Genomic DNA, 24,541 nt, shown 5'->3' with positions numbered 1-24,541 from the left:
AGAAACAAGGGCCGCATGCAAGTTCAATGTAAATTATACTTTGGATTAAAATTAATGCATATTTCTAAGATGAGGGTTATGAATAAAATCTTTTTAAAAACTGAATGGACTAACATTTCTTTCTTTAAAAAAAACAAACAAACAAAAAAAACAGCTCCCACCTACCTGCCCAAAGCTCAGAGGTCAGGTGAGGGGCCATGGGTGCAGCCATCACACACAGCGAGACTAGAGCCTGCTCAAATTCCACACTGTGCAGAACCACACGAGGAGACGCTTGCTATAGGACAGAATTGAGATGAAAATAAAATGCAGGCTCACAGGTGCAAGCAGGCAGGATGAAACATCATTATATTCCTTTCAAGCCGTGGATTATCAACATGCACCACATTCCTGTACAGTGTTAACCCAACTAAAACACTCCAAGGTACAGAATAAATGTACAGATTCTGCAGACCATATGTGCAAACCTAAGATAATATACATCAAAAATGCAATGAATGAATAAACAAATGTCCCATATGTGCACAGACTAACATCCTCTGGCCATTTTTAAAGGGGAGATTTGCAACTCACCATATACTCCGATATGTAACCAGGGTATCTTTATACAGGTGGGTTCACACGTTTATATGTCTGCAAAATGTTAATAATTGGAATTGCAGTAATTTGGGGGAAAAAAACAAAACAAGACTTTATTCTAATATCTAAACTAAACAATTTACAGAATTGATTTTTGATTACGTTACGTTGATCATTCAGGTAACAACACACAATATTTAAAATCAAAGATATGGAATTTGAACCGGTTGGAACCAGTTAATTTGTGTAAATTGAGTTATTATTACATCTTGTGGACTGCATTTAAACATCTGCTATGTGAGATAGCTTATTAAGGGCAGAACTAACTAAAAAAATAATGCAATTTTTATGATCCCTCTTCATTTTGTTTATTGACATTTAGCAGATTCTGCACTGTCATGAAGCCAAATGTAAGTATATAATGATTTATCTACACGTTTTCTAGCCTCTGTCACTTGTGGATTGGTACCATGACTTACTACACATGTTGTGGAAGATCCACAAGACAAATTAGTTGTCACTTATGTCCTAACTTCTAACTTCAAGATCCTCATTTTTTCCCCCATTCCTTTTGAAGTTAATCCACCAAAAAACCCCAAAAACACTTTAACGTGGATTCTCTGTAAAATGTACAAGTATTATGTTCTTTTATTAATTTTATAAATATATCACCATAAAACCCATCATATGCCGATTTTTTTTTACTTTGTCTTCTGATTATGGATAAACTCTTTAATGGGAAATATTTTTAATCATATAAACACAACCAGATGTGTCCAAGCTTGCCTGGGGGAGCACAAACATCTGTCTATACACAATGCATAAACTTATTATTTTGCTTATTATTCTGCTTGTGAAGCAATCACTATAATATCATACTGCACCAAAGCAGGCTTAATAAATCAATGCTGTATGACACCTTTAGTGAATGAGGTTAGTATTTGTGTAAAACTCTACAGAAAGGATGACTGTGCATGGAAGACTCACGGAAAGTGTGTTGGTGAGGCCCATCAACCGTGAGATTGCTGCATTCAACAGGAAGTCTTCTGTCAAATGAGTGGTGACCTGACAACCAAACAACACACAAGCACTCTAAAAATATCTAATATATTATCACTTCATCCCCATATCTTTTGTTCTCTTATTCATTTGACTAATTTATTTATTTTATTTTTTTTTTTACAAGTAATGACTTGCAAGACAAAATTGATACATTCTTCAGCACATTTGCAAAGGTGCGTATTTAAGCCAACAAAGAAACGAATGCAAATATGAATGCACCAAGAGTGAAAGGCAGACTAGAAGAATAAAATAATTCCCGTGTCCTAGGGATGTTCCCTTGCGAGACATATTTTTAAGCTAATGAAAGGGCACAGAGAATGAGAACATTATTCCTCTAATCCAGCTGGAAAGAATGGGGCCCTGAGGGTGAAAGTTTTTTCCACCAGACGTTAGGAATTCCATGATGATCTTGGAGCAGTGTGGTGTCTTCTCTTATGCTGATTAATGCAAGGTTTGGGTTGGAAAAATGGGTCCTTCATCAGCTGTAGAGAGCTGCAGGTGCTAACAGACATACTTCATGCTAGGAAGCACTTGATTGATGGCAGAGGATTTTCAAGAAGAATCGAAGGCAGACAGTGTGCAGGCCAGGCCTCTTAACCAACCTGGGCCTCTGCAGGAAACAGTCCCAGCCTGGGCTATCAGAAGATATTTATACTGCACTAAACTACCATCTGCTCAATTTCACATCCTCTCCTTGCACCATTTCGGCTCATTTCCATGAAATGAATATAAATCAGGTTACTTTTCAAATATAATATAAACAAAAGTGTGGTAATTGTGACAGTTTGTGAAATGATTCTGTTGTCTAGAACTTGAACATATGTACAGCATATACACACATCAGCCCTCCCACTGGCGACATCAAGTGGTCAAAGAGTGCAAGCTAAATAAGCTGCATTAGTACCATATTATAATACTGTAAATATAAGATATTCATTGTCATTATAATCAGTACTGTACAAGTACTTTCTCTGACCTGCAGAATGGCTTGATTTTTGTTCTCCCAGATCTTCCGAGCCTCTAAGTGCTCTTTCTTGTTGAGGGTAGAGGGGTTGGGGGTGTCACTGCCATCACGAGCCTCTCTCAGCTTAGTGACAAGCCCCCAGAGGCGAGACTGCCAACGCAGCACACCAGGGAGAGCATCAGCTACACACACACACACACACACACACACACACACATATTACTAATCTTCTTTGCTTGTATCTTTTGCTTAGATGCACTGGCATTTATTTATGAATATAAGAAAGGGAAAAGCTAACTTATGTTCTTTGGTTCATTTTCTTAAATTTGAATGAAGTATTACAAAATGAACAAAGAACTGATGATAAAGGACTTCATTTGTAAACTTTCAATACAGACACCTTGAAAGATAAGCTACAAATAAAAATGTATTTGTCTGGAAAATATATAAATATAATAAAAATAAAATCCTTTGTTTTGAATATGCTAGGGGTAATATTTCAGTTTTTAAGAAACAATAACATATTTGAAGTTCAGAGACCTACACACAAAGTATTAGTCAATTCAGGTTTATTTTGTTACCAAATGTATAAAAAAAACCCCGAATAATATGCTAATATACAGTTAACAAAATTTTGTTTATTCATTCTCACATTATTATTTGTTAGCTCAGGAAATAATGTTAGTTAATGCAGCCTTAATGTATTGTGGTGGTGTTATTAATAATAATAATAATTATTATTATTACTGTTGTCTTAGAAAATCACAAAACATATTTTTGAATTTTAAAACACACACAAAAATTGACATTAATTATCCAATCTCATCATGAATATGACTAATTTCTTTCTAATTTCTAGACTAAAGCCTACTGGCTGGGAACTGGCTTTGACTTCCCACATTTCATTAAAACCGACATATAGTCATTCAGTTTTAGTAAATGGGATTGCTTTGGGTGAGGGAGAAACCTTGTAATCATTTTGATTGCAAATGTAATTCAGCTGACAGCCAGCAGAGGACTCTAAACCTAGAAACTACCTTTAAAGCATAATAGCTAAATTAGATTTGCGGAAGATTTCACACTTGGAGAACACAAGTGAGGATTTCAGACAAACATTCACAACTGGCTGCTTCCTTCCATCCAATTTTTATAACTAATTAATAAATGTAATAAATAAAACTAATAAACAGCTAATCAAAAGTGTAAGAATCTGGTCTACCAGTGTCCAAACAGAGCATTAGGATTTAGAGAAGTCTCACTCTTCACGTCCCACAGGATGTCCTGCTCGGGTGGAGCAGCGTAGAGGATGTAGAGGCGCACGGTGTCGATTCCATACTGCTGCACCACTTCCTCAGGGTCTATACCGTTGTGTTTGGACTTACTCATCTTCTCCCAGCTCACCTGCAGCTGCTTCCTGCTTTCTCGCTGGACAGGCTCAGAGGCTAGAAGATGACAAAAAAATGTGTACACCAGTCTTACTTGGACTGAGACAGTGACATGAGGCAAACCCTATTCACTAGAGGATTTTTTAACATTTTCTCTAAAAACATTTGTGCGACCCAATGGGCCACAAATAAAATGTGTCAATGATTACCTCTGTTAAACAAAAGCATAAACCGTCCTCATCTCTGTCCTTACAGGCACTGGAAGCTATTTAACAAAATCCCTTTGATACCAATAATAAACACAGTCCAGACAGAAATTCCCTGTTTACCTGGTTGCCTGGCAACAGTTCAGCCATGTACAGTCCAATATTCACCAGGGACAGAGTTAGAAACACAGAGCGATAGACAGGTGGAATGCTAAAAATTTATACAGCATTTGTCTCGAGTGATTTCTATGACTAAACTGACTGCTGTTGAGTTGAGTTGCAGTGAGGCATTATCTATTTCTGGCCACAGCAACAAGCAAACCATAACAGGTTCAGATAACAGCAGTTTGATATATAATGATCAGTGAGCACCAGAGCAAAAGCTCTAAACACACACACCTGTAAAATCAATATCTTCCTTCTTCAGATACTGCCCGCTCTCAGCTACTCGAAAGGTCTGACCCTTAATAAGGCCTTGCACCAGCAGCTTCTTAAAAGGTTCCCTTTAGAAAAAACAAATTGATTATAAAAGGGCTCCAGTCCACCTCATCTTGTATTACACTGAGACACTTACTCACTCAACCGTTTGGGCCTCATTTATCTATTCATAAAGTTGTGCATTTTTTAATAACAGTTACCATAATAAATTCCTGTCAGATTTACAAAGTTTCAGCAGGGCTGATGATTTTCTTTGTGCACATGTGCATAAGTTGATAAATGCCATTCAGCTGCAAATTATCAAGTACATTTACAGTACAGCAGAGCTGATTTGCATTTATTGACGCCATAACAAAAGGCCATAGCAGACAAAGTTCATAGAGCTGAAAATGAGAAAATGACAACTAAATGGTGTGCATTAAATCTTTAAATGCATTAACGGTCATTGCAGTGCATCAGCCACCACAAGCAGAAATGAATTTTTACACTTGTTATATGGCAACATTTCATTTGTCCTAATGCCCAGTCATACATGTCTTAATTAATGGATTCCTTTTAGATTGCTTTCTTTCAAGCCATTAGCATGAAACAAGTGTTTCACAAAACACACAATGCATGTGTACCTTTTAAATAATTGATGTTTAAACCTGACAGAAGGAGCCCTATATAAATTAGAAGTAACCCAATGCAATTAAACGATTTAAAGCCTTTCACATCACTTTGTCCCTTACTGAAATTTACAGTTTTGTAGAATAAGGATATTTTTTTCACATCAGCATTTATTAGGGAAAATGCTGCCCTGCATGAATCGCATACAACTCAGTTCTTATCCAGTTTGACAAATATAGTCTGACATATTTATTCATATCTAACATTTAAATCATGGTCCGTCAGCGCTTTGTATGACCTCAGACCTTCATCATTCCTAGGCATTATTCAGATGCCATTCCTGATGGTCTCCTTTGCCACTGATAGATTAAGCTGTTTGCTGTTAAAGGTTTCATGCATTAAGTCACTTGTTGCTATAATATCTCCTTCCCAATGATGTGAAATCTTATCTCTAATTTGTGTTACATACTTGTGTGAGACCAAGTCCTGGTCCTTGCAGAAGTGACTGAGGAAACGAGCATAGTACAGGTGCATGACTGCATGCTCTTTTCCTCCTATATACACATCCACAGGCATCCAGTAGTCAGCTAGAGTGCGATCAAAAGGTCTGTAACAGACAGGACGAGACACGGTTAAATTGTGGGATCAGGATTTAAACATCACACTTTTTTTTTTTACATCATAGAACATCATTCTTTTCACACATCACACAATAAACTAGAGTGCAAGAACAAAAGCATATAAAGGCCACCACTAGAGGGAAACCTTGCATAGGCATCCAGTTCAGTTTATTTGTATAATATTTGTATTCATCTCAAAGAAGCTTTACAGAAGTATAGAAACAAATAAAAATGTAAAAGTTTAAAATTAAGTTAATATTTATCTCTGATGAGCAAACCTGAGGTGAAATAATACAAACAGAAGTGAATGGATGAGCACTTGAGTTTCAAGTGCACATGTGCAGTCTAGATGTGCATTTAAACACTTGAGAATGCTCGACTTTAGATGGATGCGATGATCAAACCAACATCGAATATTCTGTGGATCTGTGTAAAGCAATACTTATCAGACTGTACATTTTGCAATAAAATGATGTTCTACTGCTAGCAAATTTTGCTCTTTGAAAAGATAAAGATCTATGAAAATATCACCAGTGAGTTGTGAGCAACAATGTGTGTGTGCGTGTGTGTATGCAGAGGGGTAAGGAGAGACAGAGACAGAGAGAGAGAGAGAGAGAGAGAGAGTGAGAGAGAGTGAGAGTGAGAGAGTGAGAGAGAGAGAGAGAGAGAGAGAGAGAGAGAGAGAATGTGTGAGAGAGAGAGATAGTGTGTGTGCGCGTGTGTGAGAGAGAGAGTCTCACATCCACCTATGTGCATATTTCACAGTGAGCCAGCATTTTTGCCCACTGAGTTTATGGTAATGTAAATATGTGTGAATCCATGTAGTGTCTCATGCGTTAAGTTTCCTTTTACATGAGTCATCTATTACAGATAATACAAAACCATTTACATTGTATTTGTACCCTACAACATTAGCTCAGCTGTGTTACCTGCACACATTCACTACTATAACATTTTCTAACGTTCAATAAATCACATGTTCAGTGTGAAGTAGAATGAGCTGAATTTCCTGAAGATCATGAGAAGAAGAAAACTATATTATTATAAATCATAACGCTCTCGTACCATTACCACAAAGATTTGACAGATTAGATAATCACAAGCTGTGTATTTGCTAGTTCAGTCCTGTTACTTAAATGTTATAAAATGTCATAACAGTTTGAAAGGAAGCAAGAGGAAAATATAGATGAAAAGACACTTCATGAACTCTTGTCCTTACCTTTCTGAGTTGTGTGGGTCTGTGTATCTGAAATAGTACCAAGCAGAATCCACAAAAGTGTCCATAGTGTCTGTCTCTCTCTGAGCAGGACCTTTACACCTAGACAGGATAAAAAATAAAATAAAATAAAAAACTGTGTGAAAATGCAGGGTTGCAATACAGACAAGCATTTTTCTACATGCGGATATTTTATTCCAACCTAGAATTCTACAAGATAGTAAACAGTCTACAAACTAGAGTTTTCAGCCTGCTATCACAAATGAATAAATAACAATAAGCCAGACAAACCACAATGGAAAATGTTTAGGACCCATGGAAATGAAAAAGCATCAGTATTAGCAGTCTCCTAGCACTTCACACATCTTTTCAGATTATTCAGAGAGATGCAGATATAATACAGAATTTAAGAAATAATCAATACATGTTCAAAATATAATACTATAATTTACTATAAATACTATACTGTAAATGTTCCTAATAAAAGCAGCATAAAATATATGCTGCTCACTTGAGTCATGCTATAAAAAAATCTATTTATTATTCATTCATTCATCTTCTACCGCTTATCCGAACTACCTCGGGTCACGGGGAGCCTGTGCCTATCTCAGGCGTCATCGGGCATCAAGGCAGGATACACCCTGGACGGAGTGCCAACCCATCGCAGGGCACACACACACACACTCATTCACTCACGCAATCACACACTAGGGACAATTTTCCAGAGATGCCAATCAACCTACCATGCATGTCTTTGGACCGGGGGAGGAAACCGGAGTACCCGGAGGAAACCCCCGAGGCACGGGGAGAACATGCAAACTCCACACACACAAGGTGGAGGCGGGAATCGAACCCCGACCCTGGAGGTGTGAGGCGAACGTGCTAACCACTAAGCCACCGTGCCCCCCAATCTATTTATTAATGAAAAGCTATTTCAAACAATTATTGTACATCATTCTTAAAAATAATGAAACCGTTGTAACTATTATTGCTTCATGGAAACTATACATCAAAAAAGGCCTGAAATGCATATTTAAGCATGATGCACCGTCCTCAAACAACTTCTCCCAGAAGATTAAATTAAATTTAAGGCTTCCTCTGAGCAAGTCTCCCTGTTGCCCGGCAAGACTCTATAACCGAAAACACAGCAAATGCAAAATACCAATAATGTATAATTGTGTTTTTAATGAGCAACAGTCCTTGCATGATCTCTAGATTGAAAATGTCAGCCACTGGGCCATTCTGTTATTAAATGACTGCCTGCTACTGGACCCAGTAATGGGAATTTCAAGCCAGCCTCAGAGCAGCACTGTGCATATGTGGCTGTGTGTTTGCTTTGGAGGAAAGAGATCCACTCTAACACAAACACAATGTCACCCAAAACTCTTTCACAACAAAAATCAGACAACCTGCCCACCATGGGAGACACAACAAATGACAAAAAGTGCACCCAGCCCCCCATCCACCAACACACACACAGACACAGACACAGACACAAAGAATAACACACACACACAGAATAACACACACACAGAATAACACACACACACACACACAGAATAACACACACACACACACAGAATAACACACACACACACACAGAATAACACACACACACACACACACACAAGTGCCATGCTTGTCTGCTCATCCTTGGGCAATAAGTTGATTTCAATCTTACGATAAATCCCACTAAAGTTAAATATCGTTATCTAAATAGCGTTAAATAGAATGATATACACTGACTGGTCACTTTAATAGGAACACCTGTACCCCTGTTCATTTACGCAGTCATCCAATCAGCCAATCACGTGGAAGCAGCGCAACGCAAAAAAGAAAAAAGAAAGAAAATCAGAGGGTAAATAAATAAAAATCTGTGAATACCTACTGCTTTCTGAGCTAACGTCTTCAGCCCTGTAGCTGCTCTGTGGTCTGATGCTGATCCACAGGTCATTTCTTCCCATATATTTATTGGCTTTGCTACAGTATTGTTTCCCTTATTTCAGGCTGTTGAAAAAGTTCACCTTTTTGAAATTCATGTTAACATATTCTCTAAAACGTCTATTCCTCCATTGTAATTTATTTAACAGATAGTGGATATTGGACTTTACACAACATGTACAGTGCAAGTCCCAATATTTGAAGACTGTGATAAACATTGTAAAAATTTCTTGTTTTATCCCAAATGCCAGATCTGATGCTTTACAGTTTGATGCCACCACATTGCTAAGCAACTACTTCAAGGTTAATTCTTTGAAAGCCATTTTAAAAGAATGAATTTCAAATTTTAAAGAATGAATATCTTCATGGACTCCATAATAGTGTCCTGCAGAGACTGAAGTGTGTGCGAGGTGGAGAATTCACTGAAGCAAAAGATGCAGTGTCATTTTCTGCATATATAAAATGTGGATTTTAGCTCCTAAGCCATTTCGTCTCCTGTTAAGTGAGTCTGAATGTGTAAATGCGTAATTCAGATCTCACTCTCACAAAGATTCATGGCACAAAAGGGTCTACGTTGGAGTATTATATCTCTCTACCTGACTGAGATAATGGCAGCTATTTGTCCACTGAGGAGATGAGAGACCCCATTAGACAGACAGTAACAGCTGAGGCTTGTTGAAGAGGAGACTAACTGTGGGTGTATGTGTTCTGTGTCTGCCCACACTACTGGCTCTTGGATAGAGTGGTGCTTTGCTGAAGTGAGCCAGATTCAGCTGCTCCGGGTTTGCTTGAATCATTTTCAAACTCATTATGCCAATCTACTGTTATAAGTCGCTCTTAGAGTGCTTTAACTGTGCACATTCAAAATGGCTTGAAATTGGCTCAACGTTCATTTGAAAGAAAAAAGTTTACTTAGCCGTAGTTGTTGAAATGTTGCTACATCTCAACAGGAGTGGGTAGTGATTTTTGGTGTCGGTTGTGTTTTCATCACTTGAAAATGTAGTAATTGTCATGAGCATCCTCAGCACCAGTTTGGCTGCCGGGAGGACAACAGTTGGGTTTTTATGAAAGCTGGCCGGCAGCAGGCTTTCAATTAGTCCTCTGGCTGCTAACAGCAAGACCAGACAGAGACAATATCACAGCTCAGGAAATGACTTGCTGCTTCCGGTTTTTTTTTTAGCTCTTTGCAGAGACTAGGCTGATAAGCCTTATCTCGCACTCAATCTTCACTTCGTAGCCTGTCTGATCGGATGTGGGAGAAGTTATTTTCCCCACACTGACATGACGACATTCTCACAGATAAGAGGTCTTCTCGACTCTCTATAATTACAAGAATCAATCAACCTCAGTGACTAAAGTTTTCACTGTCACTGACTTTAAGAATTGTAGTGTCTTATTCCAAAAACTGACAGGTTCTTGACGCTCAGCAGTCGTGCAAGTTAAAACAGAAAAGGAACTAAGAAATAGTATAGAAATTGGAAGTCTATTGTATAGTCTATTGGATAAATATACAATGCAAACGATTAGATAAATAACTTCATTATGTTTCAGTTCAATCATTTCAGGTTATTGTGTAATATCAAACATACTTATGTGGATTTAAATACCTTGGTACATTTGTGTTACTTATATAATTGGAGAAAAGAACACAGAGCTTACAACAAAAGAAAGAGACACTTTAATGAAATCTGTCATAGTTTGCTCAGTCAATCATTATTCAACTTCAGTAAGTCCTTTATCCTCAGCATGGTTTAAAGCAGATCCAGAGTTTATCCTGAGAACACTGGGCATGCTGCTGAAATGCATGAGATGGGTCAATTTAGTTTAGCAAACTCATATGCTGTCATATTTTGAGAGGTCGAAGGAAACCCACATAGACACTGGGAGAACAGCTGGGAACCTTTGGAGTTGTGAGGCATCAACCCTACCTTTGTCCTAGAGGTACTTTTTTTTTAATCCTTTAACACTGTTTAGTTAAGAATTATAATAGTAGTAATCCAAATTATGCATTTTAAACAGACATGTGCGAGGATGTACAGGTTCTATGCTGGAGCCCTAAGCATCCCTTGCTCATCAGGTAGACAGAGGCAAACGTCAGACACAGAGCATTTCTGGGCTGATCTGCATGTGTGAAGGAGGAAAATTGTGTAAGATTTACTTTTTCTTGTCAAACCAATGTGGAGGAATGGAATGTGTCTCAGGTGAGTCGGAAAACATGCTCTGCACAGACTGGACATTGTGCTATGATCTCTTCCTTAGTATGATTGGTATTAAGAATTACACTGATTCTAGCACTACAAAAGTTCTGAAACTTGCTTAACTGCATAAATTGCATAACAGTGTTTTACAGTCCGGTAACTCAAACCACCCTATACTCAGGAAGCATCATATCTCCAGACACCATTGACTTTGTGACTCAGCTCTGACAGCACCTATAGTCTCAAGGAGGTGGTCAGAGATGGTAATGGAATACAATACAACTTTTCAGCTTCTCAGCCCAATCATGTAAGCACATGCCTTGCTAAATAGCCAGTCGCTTCCACCAATCCATCTCTTCCATCTCTACAGTTACTGACTCAGTCACAGACTCTAAGTTAACAGAAAGAAAGACCTTACAGTGTAATTTTTTGGCACACATGGAGGTACGGATATGGTGAGAAAGAGGAGTGGAATTTTACCTGGGACAAGAGCAGTTGACCCATTCCTGGGCAGATTGTAAGGGCGAGGCCCCTCTCCCTGTAAGTGAAGACACTTTAGGCAGCATGACTGGCAGCTCCTCCATAGGAACTGGCACAGGACCACAAGAGCTGCAATGCACTATGGGTATGGGTGTACCCCAGTATCGTTGCCTTGAGATCAACCAGTCCCTCAGCTTTGAACTCGTGAGATAACCACCTACATTCCTTTCCCGGGCTTTCTGGGTAATTGAGTTGAATGCCTCCTCTCGAGTCTGACCTGTGAACTACAACAATACTGATAATTATTAATAACAATTGTTTGCTCAGTGTTGAAATTGTGATTATTCACCATAAATTATTTGTTAATAATTTTATAAAAAAATTATTATTTTATACAACAGTTTTTCTTTTCCCTGTATTTTGTGTTAGCAAACTATGTTCTTTCAAATTAAATCAACTGTGTATTATTGCTAAATAATGCAATAAATGAACCAATTAGTGTATAAAACACAGGAATTTGACACTTGTGAAGTAACAAGAAAACATGACACTAACTTTGACGAGCATTTCACCACATGCCCATTGAAACTGACTGCCATGTAATGAAGAATGAAATAGTCAGTTTCTAACCACCCCACTTTCTCATCTCTTAAGAACCACATCTGTATGCATGACATCTAGTTACCAACTGTGTGCTTTTGAAGAATATTTCAGGCTAGGAAGGAAAGGGAACTTAAGGGAAGAGGGAAAATGGAAGAGGGAAGGAAAACGAAAGGACAGGGAATGGAATAGAAGGGAATGGAGCCTAAAGGAGTGAAGGAGTGAGTCAGCAGTTGTTTTGGGACTTGTGAAGTGTGTACCTCAGCAGAGTTGATTAGAGTTTGACTTCCATCTTCTTTAGTCTTCACTACTGAATCCCAGGTCACATCCAGCTCCTGCGCCACACACACATCCTCCTCATTGGTGTCAGGGATCCCTGACCCCATCCCGCAGACACAGACAGATTTTAATGGTGTTATTTGAATCAACATATACAGTAACATCAAAGCACTATAATCCATATTATAATGCTACACATGCATGCACTCACACACGCACTCTCAAACTCCCCGTTCACGCTCACTGTCAAAGACTGTGTACTCGCCTGTGTAGTTCAGACTCGCTTCTTTAAACTCAGACTCAATCCCAGGCTCACTCCCTCACATACTACTTTACTCACAGGCTCACTCCCTTATTCAGAGGCTCATTTCCTCCATGGTTCACACACACACTCAGTCACACACAGGCTCACTCATTTATCCTTACTCACCCACCCACATGCCTATTCACTCTTGTACATTCACACACTAAATATTTTACACAGAAGAGTTTTTGTAAGAGGTTGCTGAGTGAGACCAGCAGGATTCAGATGATTGAGTATACACGGAATGCTCTGTGTAAAACTACAGACACTTTTAAAAAGAAGAGTCGAACACATATGAATGCTCACCTATCACAGTGTCGAGATGTCCCAGAAACTCAGTCTTAGCAGAGACGACAACTGGAACTTCGTGCCCGGTGAACATGTTAAGTGCAGTGACCTCACTGAGTGAGTCTGTAGGTCAGAGTTCAGCATATGAGAACTAATTGTAAATTGTGGGAGTGTGTGTGTGTGTGCGTGTGTGTGTGTTCTCTCCTCACTGCTAATTAGCTATGGGCTCTCCACAGAGGGAGCAGTTCCACATGGGACCTCCAATTATAACACATCCAGGTGGGAACAATGAAGAAACACGTTTTAACAAACATCAAAACTAAAAACACAAAAACATTTGTTTTCATTCTCAGTGGTGAGTTTCAGCTAGAGTGCGAAAACTATTCAGTTTTAAAAAGCAGGAGAATGAAATACATAGAACAAAATTAATCTCTCTCTACCCTACGTTTTAACTAGCTGGCTAGCATTAGTATGCTAGCTAAATTCAAAAATCCAGGAAAAGCTCAGGGCTTTTAGATTACAGCGGAGCAACACTTTTCCCTTAGAACTACATACTACTGTTGGAAAAAGTTTGGAACGAATCCTTTGGTGTCCTTAATATTTGGGCATACTACTCAGCATGCATTGCGTGGTTTGGGACAAAGCATCAAATTCTGTCTAAATGTCACAGCGACAAGACATTAAGCAGCACAATAAAGGAAGAGCGCATTACAACCAGGCTGTACTAAAACCCAAGACTCTCCACAAGCACAGCATGTATATTATTTCAACAAAAACATATAAAGGTTTTTATGATTTTAATACATGCATGCTAAGTGAGCGTATATGATTTCTGATAAACAAAAAGAAAGCTGTACTGTTTACTAGGGTCACAGCATTGCTTACATTAGAAATAATAACAGTGATTTCATTTTATATAATGAAACAGCTGCAGCTCACAATTCAACTGATAACTAAAGAGCACAAACATTAAGACATTAAAGTAGTGTGATTTGTGAAATCTGTTATGCCCCATCTATCCTGCTGATGCACAAGAAAGGATTAAAAAAATCATCATGATTTAGCTCATGCTTGTTTATCACATGTATACAAAACATTATTGTACTTTATTATTATTGTACGCTATGATTATGATATCAGGCTATTATTTAATTATATGCTTGTATATACCTTCTGGTTAGGAATGAATTTTCAATTTGTGTTTTAAGATATTCTCAGTACAGCAGTTGACATGCTTCGTGTTCATGTGTGCAGTGCTGACAATACAGGCACATAACCTGGTAATACTATGCACACAAAATACACCTTTATTGTAGGAACAGCTAATAAAATGGCCCTAAAACACAAAAACTTAGATGTACCTAATTACCTGGCAGCTGAATGTACATGTGTGTGCGTGTCTCACTTCTTCCAGGCTGAAGTGCTTTGTTCAGGGCAGGTCCCACAGGACTGGAGCCGTGCAGAAGCCGATGAGAAGGCAGGATGGAGACAAACGCTGCTCCAAACACAGCTTCAGGGAAAGCCGTGTAAGCAGCCAGTACCTCGCCTGTGTCTTTACCATCCAACTAACAGAGAAGGGGGGGGGGATAAAATGTTATCATTTTATGTAGCAAAATTTTAAAAAGATTTGTCATTTAAAACCTTATTTCTGAGTAACGTCAATACAGTGTTTGCGAATTCAGTTTCTTTCATAAAGTAAATCAATGTAGAAGCTCTTTGAGAGATACAACAACAATCCTGTACACACACTACTTGCTCAACCCTATGGAAATGAAATTGATGATTTAATAAGCAAGGCCACTGCTAACTAAACATATTTCCTCTCATAACAAGAGAGCAGCACTCACAGCCTTGAGCTGAAGCTGCACGAAATGCAATAAAACATCCATGATGCAAATTCATGGGCTCAAAGACAGTTACGTGCAGCATGGAAAAACATGGAAAAGATGAATACAAAGTAAGCAGAGGAAAAAAGAAAGTCGTTTTCAAATCAGGAGAAAGAGCAGACTCACCCTCAGCACATGGTCAAAATAGCAACCTGAGCATTCCCCAATCCAGTTGGCCTGCATCGCTTTCACACCATACCACTCCGGGAGATCCGCCAAGGCATCCAGGAGAGGCTGCAAGATAAGCCATGGGAATATACGTGCAGCTTTAGAGAAAAATAAAAAAGTACCCTGGTGCTTAAATGGAATTTGCAGAGCTCAGTTAAGCTCAGTAAACGCTCATGACTCTGTGATCATCATCTCAATATCACTGTATCCTTATTAAAATTTAGATTAAATAACTGACATTATAGAATAACACAGTGAAGAAAAAGTCCTTGAAACCTCATATTACAGTCCAAAAACATAAAAAATGTAAAATGTGCCAACATACAAGCATTCATACAGCGCACACACACACACACACACACACACACTTAAAGTAAAGACAAAGAGGCATGCACCATCCCACAATCCCCCTCCTCTGACCCAGACGAGAGAAAAGACTCCCAGAAGAAGCGGAGGGACAGTGGGTTGGGAGGAAGTGAACGCTGGCACAGGTGAATAACAAAAAGGGAGCTATGCATAATAGCGATCATGGAGGCCAAGTGGCTCAGCTGGGCTGAAAGGCAGTGAAAAGAGAGGATATGAGCAGTCGCTGCTGCCTGTTGTGATATCTCTCTCCTCTCTGTCACTCTCCATTAGCACAACGGGCCCTGAGGGGCTCGGCTCCCTGGAGGAAAGGCAAATACAAAATAATTGTTCAGACCCTACTGCTGCTTCTGGCTTCGCTTTTCTTTCATTAATGGAGACAGCATGCACTCCCACAGGAGCGAGAAGAGGGTCAGGAGTCTGGTCTTCGTGGGAAAGCGGCTTATCATTTTTGCCATTTACCTCGTGAAGATGGTACTTCAAAGCTCTTGTAGGGCACTCGAGACACACTTGTCTCTGTTGTGAACATTTTTTACTGTTGCTCAAGTCTTAACTTCTCAGCATAATTAGTGATTATAGAAGGGAGATTATGCAAAAATATTAATACTTAATGAAATCTGTGCTATACACTAAATATATCAATCAATCCTGTTCATTAACTGCTTGGTCATGGGTCATAATGAATCTGGAGACAGTCTTTAGAATAAAGGCATGAGGCAAACACAGAATTTAGTGTTGCGAACTAGTTAATACTTTTGTCAAGAAATTATAAAAATGAAAGAATTGTACTAAGGAAAGTAACATATTACAAACATATCATCACCAAAAAAAAAAAAAAACAAAAAAAAAAAAAAACAGTCTACCGTTTTTAATTATGCAATAAAAAAAGTGCTGAAACCTGCCAATAAACACAATACTACAAAGTGCATCATGCTATTTCTATATTGTACATCATAAAAATCAACATCATATTTTCACATTGCCAATAAATACAAACTAACTCACAACCCAATAGTTTCATAATTTCAACAAAAACAAAAAATAATTAAAAAGGTTTAGCAGGTTTTTGTGTTAATGAAAAATGAACCAACAAAATTCAAGTGGCAGAAAAGATGTTTAGAGAAAAAGAAATAAATAACCTGGTGTGTAAACAGCTTAACTAATACTCTGCTTGGGTCCAAATCTGCCATCATAGGACAACTTGAAATGGTGATTTGATTCTATTCTTTCTTGCACAACTGCTCTAGACCCATCAAATCGCCAGCTCTCTCAAAGCTATTCCACAGGATTTCCTTTGTTGACCTGGATTTGGACTTTGAATTAGCACCATGATGATTGGAGAGATTGCTCTTTGTCTTTAGCTGAAGAGACCTAAAGGTTTTTTTTTATTGCCAGAACACATTTGGTTTTGGAGCTATCCACAATTTCTTGTACCTTGACTAAAGCCCCATTGCAGCTGAAGCGAAACATACTATAGCACAATGATGCCACCACAATGCTTCAATGTGGGTATGGTTTTAGAATTCTGCTTCTGCACCAAAACGTCTACCTTAGTTTTATCAAACCATAACACATTGACATCTATCAAGCCACCTTACCCAACAGCCCAGACATGTAAAGAACAGTACAGATTGTTGTCACATTCAAGAAATCCAGTTGCCAATTATTCACAGTGTTCAGTTGTACATCAGAAACTTTGGAAACTCTTTTATAAACCAAGGATCAGCAGCCTGGTGAAAATAAGATGTCAGAAAAATGTTACAGAAATCACTGATCTATATTTGGGTTTAATTAGCATTACTTTAGTGATGACAGCTGTATGATAATTACTCTTGTACGAGTTTGAATGTGACTGGTTCATTCTGAGGAGCAGAAATACATTCTCTGTTATAAAAACACTTGTTGTAAAGACTAAAATGTTTCCATCATGTTGCTACATGAAATAATTGGTGTTAAATGATCTGATATGTTTTATCTTGTTTTCAGTTATATTAGCAAGTGTGTGTAATGTAGTTGTGTTTATACCTTAAACTCTATATAGTTTGAGTAGCTGGGCAAATTGTGAATTAATTACTTTGATTCACCACAGGTACAAATCAAATTAATCAAAAAAAAAAAAAAAAAAAGAGTGGTAAGAGAGGTAAGAGAATAGACTTTTCACATCATCTTCAGTCAAAGCTGAATCTGCCATTTGGCCACACAGGCACCCGAGCTGAACATCGGTGTCGGAAACAAATTAAGCCAGCCTTAGCAGCTTCAAACCCGAAGCACAATCTTGAAATACATTTTCTTACAGAACAGTTTCAATTGAGATTTTCAACACTCATCCGAGAATACAAACTTTCTCTATGGAAATGTAGAATCCTATCAAACACTATAGAGATAAAGGGAATAAAATCAAAGAGCAATGGGGTTCATCTAGGGCACATCTCTTAGTGAGTCAATGCACAATAAAACGGCACTCCGTCGGCCGCTTATATAGCATAGGTGTAATAACCACAGCCATTAATTTCAATACATTTTCCAGTTCTAAGAAAACAACAAATAGACTTAAAATTCACATACTATGGATGTCTAATGCAATTATTTGGGTAATCGGCTAAATGTTAATGTGAAATGCATTTTTATTGTAAAATTTTAAAAAAATTGGTCAGTTTTTCTTGTTAAAAAAATTGCAGTCTGCACAACTGCAACTTTCAAAGATGTTTTAAAGTATGAATTTTTCAGAAGAATGAATGTGTGGTTCTGCACTGCTGATATACTGTAGACACTGATGTGCTTTACATTCTACATAAAAAATAAAGAAATAAATAACTTAATAGAACAGACATATCTGCATGTCTGCTTCATTCTTGAAATTACATAGGTCATAATTGTGACCTTGAATAACTGCTTCACATATTTTAAATCTTTATTAATGGAATTCAACTATTGTGCTACGATTATTAAATTCTAACTGCTGCTTAAACGGTTTACATCTTCACAAATATTTATCATGCACAGAGTATGTTGTATAGTGTTTCCTGTACACTTTATTTTCTGTATTTACTGAATACGCACTGTGTGTCACAGCTACCAGTCCTGATAAATGTAGCCTGGGGAGAGGCATGATTCATTCCAAATCTGTCTGTGATGCTGACAAACAGTGATGGCAAAACACACTTGTCTTGTCTTGACTTGACTTGATGTTTCCGGTTCTCTCTGATCGGCGAGAGAATACTTTTAAATAAAGATGTTTAAGGAGAAAACTGTTTACTCTTTATTGTACTGTTGGGCTTGGGGCTCATGGATGCTGGGTTAATTGATTCTGTGGTGTATAAAACTGACAATAAATAGTATAAATCCTCATTAATCAATAAACATTAGCAGTCTTTATTTTTTATTTAATCTATACTTTCTCATTGCATGCATAGATGTGTGCGTCTCTTTAATAGCCACACAGACATACACACACACTAAATTTCTATAATGAGTGCTCAAGACCATTAAGTGAGTAATGATACTTCCCTTATTTCTCCCTCACCCTGCAAACTACTCACACACGCTCTATTTCTCTCTCTCTCAGACACACACAGAGAGAGAGAGAGAGCTCTACTGCATTGCAAACAAGAGTATCTGTGAAATTCACAGGAACAAACTGGCCCACCTTGATATGCCAAACATCTGACAATGAGACAACAGAGAAAAACATCCACATAAGGCAGACACAGTTCTAGTGTTTGGAAAATAAAATCTGCCACAGAAAATATGTCCTACAAAATATGTCACCAAAAAAAAAACCCAACTCATCAGTCTACTCTAAGATGCTGACAGCTAGAGTCAGTTTTAATGGAGTTCTATTCTAACAGTCCTCCAACAAAAATGAAAAGTTTACCATCTAAGCACATGAAAGAGAATAACAAACAAATCCTTCAAGCAATGCTGAAAGTCAAGGACATCCCCAAGGTTAATTTATATCTGCACTGAGCCAATTTCATCAATTTTCATAAGATGCCAATAATTAACAATACACAGCGTTAATCAAATGCTGACTGTTAAGTTGATTGCAGAAGCTGTTTAGAAGGTAGGTTCATGCAGATGACTTTATTGTTGTTATTCTTTTTGATATATGTGATTTAACATGATCTAATAATTCTAATAATGATTGTTAATATTTGGCTTTAAAAGGAAAACTAAATGTGCTCTAAAACCAAATCTAAAATGAAACCCATTTACAGCACACAAAACCAGCTGGGGATCAGACTGGAAAATAAATAAAAAACATTTTGTGATTTAGATTTTCAGGCCCAAAATTATACTTTGCTGCAGGTTGGGACATTAATGCAATTCGGATACTTTTATAGTGAAGTACTGGCAGCGCTCATCAACAAAGGTCCCTAGCTGTGATTTATGAAATCCCTGGCTCATATCTACACATTGAGGACATCCTGTTACACACGCAATCAGGGAACAAGACCCAGTCAAATCAGTTGGCTGCTGTGCAGACTCTTTCGGCTGGAAAGATCTGGAGCTGAGAGGGATAGGGTCGATTTGACACAGCGCAAAAAGGAAGGCAAATGTATAGACCTCATAAGCAGGACAACTCAAGGAGCGCTGCTTGAAATAGAGATAACCTGCATGAGTCGCAGTTCTGTACATGATTGCAGGAACAAGTACTGATTGACACTATAAAATCCCAGTTATTCAGCCAGGACATGGTCATTTCACTTCAGAGAAGAAGCAGCATCTGTGCAAGTACTTCTGGACAAACACTGCTATTGATGAAACATAAAAGGAACATTTAGCATGTCCAACACACCAGAAAGCAATACATCACACGGTATACAGGTTACCGTAAGGTTACTGCACTGGATTCCATTTTATTACTATACACAAAAAAGGCTTTCATTTTTTTTAAGAAATTTTCTTTCAATAGGAAACCTAAAATAGGTCAAAAGTTCATGCTCTTAGCTCTTACATCCAGCTATAGCATTGGAAACCAACAGCAGCAACTACTACACATTAAACAAGATTCATTTACATTAGATTTCAAATTTATCTTGCATACCTACTGTATATGCAATGCCATGAATAATTCTGTTGAGGTTCTGTAGAAGCCTTTTCTGCAGAGATTTTATCGGCCAGCAGGTTGAAAAATTTTACCCAAGATTTTATAAAAAGGTAGGATTTTGCCTTCTGGCTTCAGCTATGTTGAGAAATCCGCACACCTGATGCTCAAACAGCAGCTCAAAAAGGTAAACCCTTGAGAGCTGCTCCCCCAGACATGACTCTGGTTGGACAGGAACAGAAAAAGGCTTTTCAATGTTTTAGAGTTAGAATCCGAAATCATTGGAATGAGGCCAAAACAGGAATAGGTCCGATACCAATTTTATATTTTACTTTAAAAGCAGGGAACACAGAGCTAATCTAACTGTCCATCCATCTCTCTGTCTAAAAGAACTGACATCAAATGAGATCTAGTCACACTTTTTATGAGAAGGAGAAAAACTCCAGCTTTAATGCTCAACAGAGAAACCACTTCATTATAAGATGAGACTAGTAGCCATGCAGCATAAGTTCATTTCCTCATTTCAAATTGGCAAAGGATGGATATGGTCAATTAAGATGTGTGAAACTGGCTGTTTGACCACTGAGAAACAAAATCACACAAAGATGTGTTACAATTTTGCACTCCAACTATTTAAAAAGGCATAACAAGAACAGAGAGCTATAACAAGACAGATCTCTCGAACAGCTAGATCTCAGATCTTAGGCCAACAAAATGCTTCACAATCTTTCAGCGGTGTTTTGAGTTCCTGCGTACTGGGTTTTCCATTTTTTCTCTTTCTCTCATTTTTAATCTGCCCTAAGCCACAGGCTTTAGGTATCTTTTAACCTTTCAAAGATGGAATTACTTTTCCAGATGGCAGAATTCACAAAAGCTCAAATAATAACCAGATTTGTTAATTGTGTTTGAAAGTTGATTAAACTACATAAAAACAGATTTAACAAACACTGGAAGGCGTTTATCAGGCTGGTTGAGATGAGTTTATTCTTACATTTTTCATACAAGTTTACAAAACTTGTATAGAACCAAAAAAGAAAAAAATTGCATCCTGCCTGTGTTTGAGTGTGTGTAAATGTATACATAAGACCTGATCAAATCATTTAATGTACATGGATTACTGTAAATAGGGAATAAATTTCAAGTTAAAACTGCTTATTTTATTGAGTCAACTTATTTTATTTTCTTTATTTTAAGAAAGAAAGACAACACAAACTCTATAAATTATGACATGAAAATAATTAGAAACTAGTTTTTAATCAAACTAATCATTCAATTACAACAAAAGACGTGCCGCCATATAAACTGAAGACAAAGACCATAACATAACCATAAAACATAAACAAATGCCACAACTGGCAGAAGGCTTACTTAATAATAATAATAATAATAATAATAATAATAATAATAATAATAATAAACAAGCCTTCTGTCAGTTATGGCATTTGTTTACGTTTTATGGCGTAATTATTATTAATAATAATAATGAAGATATTAACAACAACAACAACAATAATAATAATAATAATAATAATAATAATAATAATAATAAATACATTGTAAGATACATTTACAAAATAATTAATTAATAAATCATAAAAAAATTCTAAATAATTATGAAATATTTTACTACCATAGAGGTTAGTCAAAAATGTCCTCTTCAGCTTTTACCCTGATCGCTCATTTATGCTCCCATCTGTCTGCACTTAAACTGTTAGGGACTTTTGGGGCATCACTACATAGACATGAGTTGTGTTGGGAACATGCTTTGCACATTATTCAAATGCAAGCGAGTGTGGAGAGAAATCTTTCAACAAAGATCTTTTATCAGGCACAAAGCTTCATAAATGAAGTTCATTGTCTTAAGACTTAAGCCCTATTAGATTTGAATACTTGTCCGTATATAATAATATTCTGTACACAACACCATTGATATAAAACATCTGGATGGTAATTAAATTAGGCAAAAACCAGGCTTCCAATGGTGGGTTGTTTTTCTTATGAATGGACACCAGGATTTTACGGATGTTTGTTTTGCCTGGTCATGAGGCATTTTTCTATTATAAATATAGAGGAAAATTAAGTACAGGCTTAAGTACAACAATAATCCAAGGTTAGCTGAGAGCAATACAACTGCTTGTTCTTTTTCTATTGCTAAAAATCTAGAAAAGATAATGTGGCATATGTTAATATGACATGGATTTTTAACCTGTAGATGTCATTATAATAGCTTTTTATAATCACTATAACTACTGTGTGCCTGTGAGAGAACAGTCTTCTGACTTCTCTATTCAGGAAGTGTTTAATGTGTATATACACAGCTTGGATAACGAAATGCAGCAGTTAAAATCCTTTTTAAATCCAATCCTGAAAATTCACAGAAGTGTCTGCCTTAAATGTGTCTAAAACATTTGAATACCACCAAGTTGTAAAAAGTAAGTAACCTGGACTACAATTCTCTTACAAAAAAGCGTGAGAAAACAGAGACATGGCCAAGGATGATAGAAATATTGTACTTTTATATTTATGTTGATATGTTCCCAACCTATGCCTTTATGTTTTTCTCTCAGTATTGGGAAAAATTCATGTCTGTCATAATCATGTACAGTGCAGACATAAAAGTCTTAAATATTATTATATGCAGGCTTCCTAAAGCACTACAAATGTTCTGTACTCAGGGAGTGCTTTGATTTAAGGTTTTGTCAGCGCTGAAACTGCTTGGGTTGTGTATAAACTCACCTTAGCATAGTTGGTGGTTTTGATGAACCACTGCCTGAGGAGCTTCTGCTCCACACGGGCTCCAGACCGCCACGAGCAGCCGTTTTCATCCACCTGCTCATCAGCCAAGACTGTCTGATCCACTGGGTCCCAGTTCACCAGTGCCTACAGACACACACAAGTTGGTATTAATTATATTTTATCGCTCTATGAGCAAAAATCTGTGAGCTAACTAAAGACACTCTAGACACCGTGTATCTGTGCATTGATGTCTTAGGGGAGTTAAAGTCATGTTGCCAGGCAGGAGAACACAGCTTCCCACTCTTTCTCTGAGGTGGAAGAAACTAGAAGATATCATGTTTCCTGGCTCTGAATTCAGGCTTCAGTCACATTTCATGGCCACATTTAATCTACATAATTTATACCGCCACATCAGTATGTGATGAAAGAAAGGACACTAAAGCCTACGTAAATTCAAATCATACCAGAATGCTTTATCACATAAGCATGTGTGAACCTCACACCAGAGATGGACAGAATCACAGGAAATCTTGTTTGAGGACATCCAAAAAAAAACTCAGTGTTTATTTTTCAGACAATAGTCCCTTATGTTCTAGTAAGTAAGTTCTGTCCAAAGTTCCCACCACATTCTCTTAATGTGTAAACAACACACTATGTCTAGAGGATAGAAAGTCACACTTCCAGCATGTGTCCCACTCTCACACTCCTAACAATGTACACACTATACTTAGACACACTCAATTGAATATATAATTCACTTTATTCCCTATATATTTCAGAAACAAAATGTCTTACAAAGTTTTACTTAAAATAGCATTTTTTTTTCTAAAATAAATAAAATTAGATCAATAAACAAGTAGATTTGTGTTACTGCAATGGGAAGTCAGCATATACGCTACTAGTCTATATGCTGACTTCCCTTTGCAGTAACACACTAATACTCCTACATGTGTTTGTTGAAGGTAACCCTTTATGTTAGGACAGGCTGCTGTCATATCTTACCTCCTTCTGATAGGCCAATCCTGCTTCATAAAGCTTCACAAACAAGTACTGCGTCCACTTGTAATAGTCAGGCAAGCAAGTAGTGACTTCCTATCAACAGATTGGAATTAAATTGATTTCTGTGCCACTTTAATCACATTTTCATTCAAACAATATGGGCATGTACAATC

The 24,541-nt window shown here is 37.4% G+C and overlaps 1 protein-coding gene across 1 annotated transcript in view; it reads right to left on the bottom strand.

Moving 5' to 3' along the window:
* lars2 (leucyl-tRNA synthetase 2, mitochondrial) overlaps positions 1-24,541 on the bottom strand; it is a 44,597-nt gene that overhangs the window by 7,914 nt on the left and 12,142 nt on the right. The window contains exons 6-19 of the mRNA XM_060869839.1: positions 24,372-24,461; positions 23,370-23,513; positions 15,182-15,289; positions 14,575-14,734; positions 13,188-13,292; positions 12,559-12,674; positions 11,699-11,982; positions 7,083-7,181; positions 5,713-5,850; positions 4,596-4,699; positions 3,865-4,047; positions 2,618-2,787; positions 1,567-1,644; positions 166-277 (exon numbers count right to left, since the gene is read on the bottom strand). Coding sequence (XP_060725822.1) covers positions 166-277; positions 1,567-1,644; positions 2,618-2,787; positions 3,865-4,047; positions 4,596-4,699; positions 5,713-5,850; positions 7,083-7,181; positions 11,699-11,982; positions 12,559-12,674; positions 13,188-13,292; positions 14,575-14,734; positions 15,182-15,289; positions 23,370-23,513; positions 24,372-24,461 — 1,891 coding nt within the window. The remainder of the gene's footprint in view (positions 1-165; positions 278-1,566; positions 1,645-2,617; positions 2,788-3,864; positions 4,048-4,595; positions 4,700-5,712; positions 5,851-7,082; positions 7,182-11,698; positions 11,983-12,558; positions 12,675-13,187; positions 13,293-14,574; positions 14,735-15,181; positions 15,290-23,369; positions 23,514-24,371; positions 24,462-24,541) is intronic.

Source organism: Tachysurus vachellii, chromosome 5, assembly GCF_030014155.1.
Source record: "Tachysurus vachellii isolate PV-2020 chromosome 5, HZAU_Pvac_v1, whole genome shotgun sequence".
NCBI lineage: Eukaryota > Metazoa > Chordata > Actinopteri > Siluriformes > Bagridae > Tachysurus > Tachysurus vachellii.
The sequence above is the reverse complement of the archived record's forward strand: the minus strand, read 5'-3'. Positions and strand labels throughout refer to the sequence as shown.